The sequence below is a fragment of the Phoenix dactylifera genome, unplaced genomic scaffold (assembly GCF_009389715.1).
Source record: "Phoenix dactylifera cultivar Barhee BC4 unplaced genomic scaffold, palm_55x_up_171113_PBpolish2nd_filt_p 000143F, whole genome shotgun sequence".
In the NCBI taxonomy this organism is placed as follows: Eukaryota; Viridiplantae; Streptophyta; class Magnoliopsida; order Arecales; family Arecaceae; genus Phoenix; species Phoenix dactylifera.
The window spans coordinates 718,927-729,817 of NW_024067698.1; the positions used below are offsets into that span (position 1 = coordinate 718,927).

The 10,891-nt window shown below is 39.1% G+C and overlaps 1 protein-coding gene across 2 annotated transcripts; it reads right to left on the minus strand.

Annotated features, from left to right (window-relative positions):
* Positions 1–2,587: 2,587 nt before the first annotated feature.
* On the minus strand, positions 2,588–10,891 carry LOC120103872 (ubiquitin-conjugating enzyme E2-17 kDa-like). 2 transcript variants are annotated; one of them, XM_039116868.1, is made up of 3 exons: positions 10,703–10,891; positions 4,458–4,681; positions 2,588–3,181 (listed from the first exon to the last, which is right to left on the minus strand). In XM_039116868.1, exons 1-3 carry the CDS (start codon positions 10,851–10,853, stop codon positions 2,951–2,953), a joined length of 606 nt encoding a protein of 201 aa, XP_038972796.1. In that variant the 5' UTR covers positions 10,854–10,891; the 3' UTR covers positions 2,588–2,950. The 2 variants fall into 2 exon arrangements, with proteins under 2 accessions (XP_038972796.1, XP_038972797.1); XM_039116869.1 differs by having other exon boundaries at positions 10,686–10,833.

The window sequence follows — 10,891 nt, forward strand, 5'->3', positions numbered from 1 at the left end:
AGTTTCAAGTGAAACGTACTCCTAAGGGGACAATAGTAATTTTCATTGTTTAGAGTATGTAGCACCACCATGACATATATTCAAAATTGCTTGAAGTATATTTCATTAATTATATGGATGAATCTAACCTTAAGTTGCAGCAAAGTGTAGAATGAGTCGACCCCAAGATTGGTGGAGTCGACCCCGGCACATCAAGGAACCATCGGGCACATTCTTGCAAAAATGGCACGGATGAACAGTACTTGGGTCGACCCAAGTGAAAGTTGAGTCGACCCCATCTTCAAGCCTCAAGAAAATAAGTCTATGGAATCCCTGAGAGGGTCGACCTCAATGTAACTTGAGTCGACCCCAACTGAACATGAGTCAACCCCAAGGCTATGTCATTCAAAACTGGATCTCTGGAATCCTTGAGAGGGTCGACCCCAATGGAACTTGAGTTGACCCCACTGTATCTTGAGTCGACCCAAAAAGAGTTGAGTCGACCCCAGTGAAAAACGGCTGAAATATAAGATTCTGTGTTTCCTGAGAGGGCCGACCCCAATGTAGCATGAGTCGACCCCAGTAAAAGTTGGGTCGACCCCAGTAAAAGTTGAGTCGACCCCAAGTCTGATGAACAGTGGTTTGAGTCGATCCCAGGAAAGTTTGGGTCGACCCCAGCACGGGCAGAAGCATAACGGCTAGTTCTGCAGAAGTACTTTTTATCCTCCCAATAGTAAGTAACGGCTAGTTTTTGAAATCTAACCAATGGGGGGGTGTCCAATGGGTGAGGAAAACTATTTAAAGTGACACTATTCATTAGAGAAAGGATCCTTTTGCAAAATATCAAAGCTTACACAAGAAAGACAAATACCCTAATCTTCTTCATCCAAGTACTTCACTCAAGAGTCAAAAGGAGGTGGTAAAGCAGATTCTAAGCAACATTAAGAGCTCCATCAACCCTTGAAGAGTGAAGCAATCTTGACAAAGAAGAGAGAAGTCTCATCAAGCGATAACTATGTTCTAAACTCTTCTTTGTAGCTTATAATTGTTATATTTGCTCATCTAGGAGTTTTACCTTTCTTCTTCTCTTTTAATCATCTTGTAAAGGTTTGTTGGTGAGCCCGTAAAACCAACGGTGTAGGTTTATTGGTGAACCCGTAAAACCAGTTATGAAGGTTCGTTGGTGAGCCCGTAAAACCAATATAGGTTTTTGATGATCCCAGAAAACTAAAGTGTAAAGGTTTTTGGATTGTGAGCCCGGAAAATAATCCAACTGTAATCCACAGGATTATAGTGAATTCCCAAGGGGTCGCTTGGGGAGTGGACGTAGGTGCTTAGGAGAGCACCGAACCACTATACTTCTTGTGTGTTTGCATTGTATATTGTTTTAACTTCACTCATTCATCGATTAACTATTTAGAAAACCAATTCACCCCCCCCCCCCCCTCCTCTCTTGGCTTGTCACCTTGGGCAACAAGTTGTTATCGTGGATAATTTGGTGTGAGTTGTTTGGCATCATGCTACTTCCCAAAGTTGTAGTCCAGCATTCAATTTCTGAAATACCGATTAAGGGGATCCTGTGCGTGGATGTCGGGATGCAGTTAAGAATTTGATTTAAGTTGGCTTTCTCAGTTTCAGCCATATGACTATTAAAGTAATAGCCATTCACTGGACTTTGGGAACCACCCCCATCCCTCCAACCCGAAAAGCAACAGTTATTGCGCTACCTCCATCAACGTGTCGCAATCAGGCATAAATTAACTGACTCATCAAAATATGGTAACTTAAACTTCATTAAGAACTACTTATGAATCATTTTTTTTGCCTGGTTTTAGATCGAACTAATCCATTGACACAAATCATTCATGGGCGAAAATTGAGTTATTTGGGTCCTAGAGGATTGACGGGCAAACTGCTGTTTTCGAATATGAGATATCCATCCTAGCCACTATGGATGTATTGTCCAATTGACACGTCTGAAGAAATCAATGTTGAACTTTTTTTATCAAACCCTTTGCTCAGCCATAAAAGAAGAGATCTCTTTGACCATTTCCAAAATAAATGCCAACCTTGTGAGTTGTGACCCAACTCCAAGCCTCCATCCCCCCCCCCCCAAAAAAAAAAAAACAAAAAAAAAAAAAAATTAAGGGAAAAAAAAGAAGTCGGACTAGAGCATGACTTCTCTAACTTTAACCAAAGCTTTCACACTTTCCAGCCACCAGTTCATGGGTACTCCCAAACACAAGTACAACCTTGGAGCAGGTACCCATGTTTCAATACCCATCTTTCCACCTTCATTGCAATTAACAACGTGCATTTTTCCTTAGAAAAAAAAAAGGTTATGCACAAACATGCTCGCTTATAATTTCTTCCTCTACATGAAGGGTTACAGCATTAAGGCCGGCAGTAATAAAGGCACTTAAAAATTACGTATAAAGCTAATTAAGGATTTACCATTAAGCATCCTTTCAGTTAACCAAGAAAGTTTGTTTGTAGTATTTGTAACTTTCATTCACCGCTAAGATAGTGAGTCACCCGTGGAATTGTCGTAGCATGACACTGATATAAGCTGAATATTATTCATGAGATTAAACTATCGACGCATGAATAATCCGTAAGACCATTTGTATGCAATGACTGAACATGTACCGAGGCATCATAAGGTTTTACCAACCCAACAATCAGACACGACACCATCTCTAGAAAATTAATCCACAACTTGGCAGCACCATCAAACATTCCATGCTTGGAAACAGCTTTTAACGTTATAAATTCGCGGTTTGGATGCAGAGAGAGCTGCATAACTTGTTGAGAGTTTTAAATTAAGTACAGAGGACACACCCGCGCACAAAGTTGAATAGCTTCAACGTCGATAAACAAAACCATATGTTGTACCATTTAAACTAGCACATAGTCTGGTTTTAGTCCTTGGAAACGAAAGCTCTCCCAGTTGCGTTTGCAAGCCCATCAGCTAGCCCGTGGCATACTTCTGGGTCCATGCTCTGGCTGTCTCCTCAAAACGGGATCTCTGGTTCTTGTAAACATAGGCAATCTCAGGGACAAGAGGGTCATCTGGGTTCGGGTCGGTCAGAAGAGAGCAAATGGAAAGGAGAACCTTTGAAATGGTCAGCGCAGGGCTCCACTGTTCCTTGAGGATGTCGAGGCATATGCTGCCATTGGAGTTGATATTTGGATGGTAAACCTGCTCAGATGGATGAAGGGTCATCATCCATGTCGCGAAAGCAGTTCATATTTCTTCAGATAGAAGCACGCAGATTCAGTGATCAATCAGTGTAGATTGAATCTAATGATCCATATAAAATAAACAAAAGAATTCTTCGAAGCCAATACAAATTCATTAGCCCAATATAAGTATGCTGTTTAAATGGAAATAAAAGCTGCTGCAGCTACCAAATTGCAAGTTTTTCGTGGTCTGGTGATGTGAAACTAGGGAACAAAATCATCCACACCACTAAAATACAAGCCAGGGCAGCAATTTTAATGCTCTAAATTATAATGAAGCCACCATCTATGCATCTTGCTTAAAAGTATAGCATCCTAAAATATATTCCATGCTTCGAGAACTGAACAATGTAATGATTATAGAGCAAGCAAGAAAATCTTTGGCTAAAACCTAGTGGCAAGGCAAATCAAGATCAAATGTCTTTAAACTCGAGTAGCTGAAAAACAAACAATATTTGAAACCACCAATATTTGATCAGTTCCATGCTCCCTCGGAAGATCACCTCAATGATATAATAATATATTCAACACTTTAGGGTGATCTTCATAAAATTCTATTTTATGAATCTATTTTAACCTAGTAGGAAAAAAGAATTTTATACAGCCCAAACAAGTGATGCCCATAACTGTTGTCCTCTGATGACAGGAGAGCTCAAAAAAGTACTTATAATATGAAACTCACTAGATTCTCTCGTTTGATCTCCAAAATCAGACCCAAGAAACAAGGTGTGTGGTTCTATATAATATGCTAGCAGAAGTAACCACCTAAAATGAGAAATATGAGAAAGGAAGCATGGCTGTCTAAAGCATGAGGAAGGTAAGATCTCTAGCAAATTATCTACCTTTATCATTTTATTTGGCAACCACTTGCATGCAGAGTATACGTTATTGTAATTCCATAACAACTATCCTTCAATGATCAAGTTCACCACCAACAAGTTTTACAACTAAATTACCTTATTAAGAAAAGCACCTCCTACCATCTTGCCACTTACTATGTCTCATACAATTTTAGATTTCACTGTTTGATATACTGTAAATTGGCATTCATGCCACCTCTATCTCATGCCAGTTACGTCCTGTTGAATCAAAAAACAGGCAAAATAGTCTGCACTACCATAGTTTACTGGTATCCCATGGGAAGGCACAGATACAAATACTATTTGGAATTATCAACATTAAAAGGCAAAAAGGAGTTAAGTAAAATAATAATAATAATAGTAAGGCTTTCTTACCTTGGTCTGAAAGTTGACTTTTGGAGGCTTAAATGGATAGTCGGGAGGGAAATGAATCATGACAAAGAACACTCCCCCAGCATAGGGGCTGTCAACAGGACCCATAATTGTTGCTTGCCAGTGGAACAGATCCTCCCCAACAGGCCCAGCACTACTTGTCGTTGGAGGATCCCTTTGCAGATCCTGAAGCTCCTTCTGAATGCGTTTGCTAGCCATAATGCCTCCTAATTCAAATATGGGGAATAACAAGAATAAAAAATAACTAATTAGGCGATGACTACAAAGATACAAGACTGCATATATGCAAACAATTCCAAGATCCAGTATATGACTACACAAACAGTGCTAGCACGACACTACTCTCATACAAAAGATACACAACCGAGTTGTGATTCCATGTCCCTCCTCGTGGCAGGCTGCATGATTTCAGGTACTGCTTGCCAGTAAGAGAACCAAATGAAAAGTTGTGCATCAAGTGTGCAAGTTTTCTGTGCGAGGTTTCTATCTCGATGAAGCATCTCCCATGATGACAAACAGTGAGCAAACAGGCATGTTGCACATTAGAAATAAACTATATCCAAAAACATGATTGAAACCAAGGAACAATGAATTCGATTAGGCTGTGTCTAAATGGAATTTATAATCAATTCATAAGTGATAAGCATAAATAAAAAGAGGAGATATTAAACAGTGGCTCTGGAAAACAAATGTTCTACCAAAACTTGGGAAAATTCACAAGATATACAGGGCAAGGGACTCATAAATTCTAAGATTTATAAATTCTAAATAAATAAAATAAATGGAAAGGTTTAAGGTTTTTATAAGGTTTTTAATTAAACCTATCTATTGCCAATACCTTCTTTTATTCTGTAATCGTTCTATTCTAATCAATCGAATCGGTTGAATTGTTGTTCATATTGAAATGAATCGAGATTGATAAGGAGTTAGTCAATGATGTTCGAGCAGCCTATTTCGGTCAGATCTGAAATGAATAAAGAAATCAAATTTTAAAGATAAAGAATAAACCATGGATAAATCCAAGCAACCTTTTCGTAAATACAAGCGATCAACCAGTCTCTACAGATCATGGACTGGTTAACAATTTCCCTTTACCTGATAAATCTAGATAAGAAGAATCAACATAACTAAATAAAAACATAGGAAGGTAGAAAAGAAAAAAAGATTGAACAAAATTAGAATATAGGTTGCTAAAATCTTAGCAATTTGGAAACAAGGAAACTTCACCAGACTTACCTTAAGGGTGGTCAGCCACAAATGGTGGACACATCGGCTAACCATACAGAATGTCCTAATATAGCAGTAGCTATTTCATAGACCCAATTCAATACATCCTAGATGCCTATATTCATTTGTCGTGTCCAGAATTATCATATATTCTCTTTTTAATTCGAGTGAGGTAGAGCCTCAGTGCCTCACCAATAACCTGCAGTAATCAGAACTTCTTAGAAAGATGAGAGACCTCACATGTGAGAGTAACCTAACGTGAAATTAGTTATTAATGTCCACTGAAATAGAAAACCTTTCAATCTTGCATAAGTCAATGATTTTAGGATATGTTAACAACTCCTAAAAGCATGAAGATTCATGAAAACCCCATTTGAACTGGCAATCGGCAAATTCCTCTAATTATTCAATTCTGTTTGCCCTTATCTGTCCAATTTAATCTCCAATTTGATGACGATCATATATATGTATATATAATACACTATGGCTGATCAAGCAATTTAATACAAAGGAAATAAACCAAACTAATTGCACATGCAGATAAACTGCTGCTGAGTGTTGGGTTACCCCCATATGCGTTGCGATGATTGCAGCAGAAATATACGCGCGGGGTCGTTCATCACATTAACGTCTTAGGGAACGTAGATTTCAAAAAAATTCTAAATTTTCTAACTCAGAAGATTATGAAATCTAAGGAAATATTAAAATTAAATTATTTGATTAATTTCATATCTATAATTAAAAAATATAAAGATCAAATTTTTACCTTTGAGCGGGTAGATCTTCACCGCTATCTGATGATCGTGGAAATTGGATTCGCTTGAAACCGTACAAGTGTCCGACCTATACGGGTATCCACACGAAGATCTGGATTGATCGAGGTTACGATCTCACTGGGGTGCTAGCTCCCGTGCAGAGATTTCTTTTGATAGTTGGAACTTCTTTAAGCAATCAACTCTTGATTGCTCTCAAGAGGAGGAAGAAGGAGAGAGAAACGCTTTCTCTTTTTCTTGGAAGGAGGAAGAGAGGAACACCTTCCTCTCTATGTTTTCTTCCATGCAGCTGAAGAAGAGGAGGAAGAAGATGACTCCAATCTTGCTTGCTGCCCCTTTTCTTTGGCCCTTGCGGATGGAAGAAGGAAGAGAGGGAGAGATGGCCGCCATGATGAAAAGGAAAGCCCCAGACCCAAGGGTGGCTGGCCCCTTTTTTATTTCTTTTCATCTAAATGCCCTAGGCGTGGCGTCCTTCTTAAAATTAGAAGGAGCCACGCCCCAACCGGGTCTCGCGGACACCCGGGACGCGCGTCCCGGACAACCGGGATGCGGATCCCAAGAGTACCCAGGGAAAGGAGGGGTTCTTGCCCCTCCCTTCTAATCCTAATCAAATTAGGATTTAGGTGGCCCTTGGTTCATTGAATCCTAATCTAATTAGGACCCAATTAGTCTTTCTATTTGATTCAAGATCCTTATCCATAAGATTAAATCAATTATGACTCTTGGAGTCCTAATCTAATTAGGACTCAATTGGATCATGACTCAATTGAACTCTTCAATTCTAATCCAATTAGGAGTCATCTTCATCTATTAGACCAATAATTAATTAGAACTCTAGGAGTCCTAATCCAATTGGACTCATATAATTTTAGTCCTAATCCAATTAGGACTTTAGGAATCCTACTCCGGATAGGACTCTAATAATTTAAAGTCGTAATCCAATTAGAACTCTAGGAGTCTTACTCTAAGTAGGACTCTTGAACCTTATCAAATAAGATCGAGCCCAATTAATTAAGCCTAATTGATTCAATCAAATTGCAATCCAATTACAATTAATTCCTTCTTCAACTCACTAATTCTTAGTGGGTTAAGCCAATTACCAATCAAATTGATAATTACCAACTATTGTGATTCCAAATCATAATCCAACCATCAGATCGATCAGATCCTCTATTATGTGTGACCCCATAAATTTTATTCTGTCTGGTAGTGCGATATATTGTGATCACTATCACAATATCATTAAAACTTCTTTCAATAGGTTGGAACAATTCTAACTCCTCTCATTCTGGTTCACTGATCAAGTGAATGCTTTTGAGTCTCACAATCTACCAATGACACCTAGTAGCATGTAGTGACTACCCAGCAGAATGGAATAGATGAACCTGTAGGTGCAGTTGGTGTATGATACAGTCCCTCTATCGTGGATCCCGACGAGATGGAGGTCATGGATAACTCGTCAAACCTCATCATTTGTCATATGTAAAATTTATTCGACTCTAGTTCGAGATTGGAAACTCTTTTCCAAAAACTACTTTGGCCAAGGATTTATGAACTCAGTTTTATAAATCATATAGGATCTTTCATAATCTATCAAGATCGATAGATTCCATCTAAATGCACCTTACTCCTACAATGAACCTACTGCAACCAATCTGCACCACAAGGATCCAAATGGTAGGGTCCATGATTGTGTGTTCGTCAAACTATAGCAACCTTACTGTGAATAGCCGAGGCATCACAGGTCAAAGGACCAGTTATACAACTACAGCATCAAGTAAGTTACTGACGAGTGGATTAGACATCCAAGTAACTACTTGCTATGGTTACGCTCAGCACTCTTGTTCTCTAATAAGAACTTGCATAATCACTCCAGTGTCCCCACACTATGGACTCAAGACTCGTTCATCAAAGAAAGTGATCTATGCACTAATCTCAGCGGATCGATCGTCCTCGCGATGATCCATCGATCAGGAGCAATTCAGGAGTTAATCACCAATGACACATGCCTCAAATTCTCAACTCTTGAGAATATGTGTCATCATCTTATTAATTCTTTGGACGATTCATGGACACAAAAGAACATGAATGATAAGAATGCCCAACTTAATAAATTCATAATTAGGTCAAGCATAAATTTATATCTTAGAACAAAATAATGCGTCAGCAAAATTGGCTTCTAGGGCATTTCTAATACTGAGATATTCTGGTGTCTAAAAACTAAAGATCGAAGCATGAAATACTATATGATAAGCCCAAGCTTAAGACTACACAACAACAAACAGTAGCCCTAGTGACATAACCCAGACAAATGCTAGGGATGAAGTTTGATCTCTATATGTCCAATCTTCGAGCCTTTCTCTCAGCTGCTAGCTTGAAACAGCCTCAGATCTTTCTCAGAACTGACAAACAGCAATACTACTGTTGTGCTCTATCAGAAAGAGGGTAATTAAATTAAGGAAAGGGAGAGACAGAAAGGCACCACAAGAAAGAGGAGAATAATATGAGAAATTAGAAGAATGAGAGGAGGTTTAGCAGACTGCAACCTGATCTGAAGATCCTCTCAAGCCTAAACAGTTTCTAAGATCCTCCCGAGCTCAACTATCACTTTATATTAGGAGATACTGAAGGGTTATTGATTATAATGAAGGTATTTTATGCAAAAGTTAACAAGGGTTCGAGCTTGAAGGACAACTGAGGGAAGTTTTGGGAGTCAAATAACAGCCAGACTGACATCTGCAACAGACTAGCCTACTGATTATAGATCTATTAGCAGACCGGTCACAATAAGTGTGCTGGGGTCTCTGTAAAGAGCTGCATTTAGGGTTGAGATGGATATGCTTCTGGACAATTAAGAGGTTGAATTGGATATCGGGAAGGGCCTAAAGTGGCTGCTTCAATAGCAGACCAAGTCAGCCCAGTTAAACAAAATTTGAGCTAAGTCAGCCCTAAAACACTTAGAGCCTATTTGGATATTCCTACAGAATTGGGTTGAAAATTTAATTGGAATCGGGCCTGTTGGCCCATCTAGTTTGCATTTTCCAAGTGCCTATCCAAATCCAGTCTAGATCCTAACCTTTGTCGCTGTAGGAAGAAAAAAATAAATCTATAGAGGTCTTTTTTTCCCCTTCCCATAGGATTTGGGCTGGGTGGTATTTGGTTGATATAGGGCAATGCTTAAGTAAATGGCCCAATCCACAAATCCTACAGGATTTTCAATTCAATTCTGTAGGGACACCCAAACAGGCCCTTAAATAGGCGGCTCAATTCACGAATCCTGCAGAATTTTCAGCTTAATTCTGTAAGAATATCCAAACAGGCCCTTATTCAAGCTCGTGGCTGCGAATTCTGATAGTTGTGGCTGTATGCAGGAAGAACTAAAAAGAGCTGTTGCCTTTTAGAGACTCTTATTTGAAGTAGACTTATGCTGGCTAAGTGCAGAAAAAAGAGGAAAAGAGAAGAGAACATTCAAGGAGAAGAAGTGGAGGAAAAAAGAAGACTTGCTCCAGACTCCAGAGTGGTCTTACACCTTGGTCAGGTCTTTTACAGAACCTAAAGCCCCTAAGTTAGTTCAAACTGGAAACTAATTTTTAAGGGCTCAAAATACTATAGCTAATTGAAAAACAAAAAACGCAGGGAACGACCAATCCCTCACAGGATAATTTAAAGCTGGCTATCCTTAGATCAAATGTTTTAAGGATTTAAAGTTTAGAAAGAATAAGAGTGGCAGAAGTTTCAGAAGAACAAACAAAATATAATAATAGGAATCAAAAGCAAACCCAATCAAAAGATAAATTAGTCCAAAGAAAAGTCCATCCTGAATCCAAAATTCTGAAGAGCTTAGCACAATCAAAAGCACACAGCATCCAAATATGCTATTAAGAACTCCAACTGATAACCAAAACTTGATCGAGCTTGAATAGACCTTTCTAATAACATCAGACCAATACTAACAAAGAAGGAACAGGGAATAGAATTCTAAATGCCTATATTCAACACTCACAATAATATATCACCAAAATAAAAATCTATTGGCATGGATTGACTTAAATTATCGCCGAATCTAACATAGCCACAACAAACATATAGATTTAAGCAGAACAAGGTCTGAAGTAAATAAAACGCGAAGCGCGAGACATCTGGAATCAAAACCCGATCCAGATCACGAAAACTACCGCTCAAATCGGAGATAAAAGAAGATGAGAATTACTTAAAGATGAGACGAACCCGATAGAGTCTTGGAGCGAGGCCTTGATCTCCCGGACTGGGGAGAGAGAGAGAGAGAGAGAGAGAGAGAGAGAGAGGAGAAGGAAACGATAACTTGGTGAGGGGAAAATAGGTGCTTTGTCCGAAGAGGGTTGGTCCGGCCGTTGGGCATTTATAGGGGGCCAATGATCCGGTCACCGCCCCGGCGTG

Coding starts and splice junctions, on each gene's coding strand:
- LOC120103872 (XM_039116868.1), bottom strand. CDS start 10,853: ATGCCCAACGGCCGGACCAACCCTCTTCGGACAAAGCACCTATTTTCC. Junction 4,682..10,702: donor TCGCTCCAAGACTCTATCGG/GTTCGTCTCATC, acceptor TATTTGAATTAG/GAGGCATTATGGCTAGCAAA. Junction 3,182..4,457: donor AAGTCAACTTTCAGACCAAG/GTAAGAAAGCCT, acceptor CCATCTGAGCAG/GTTTACCATCCAAATATCAA.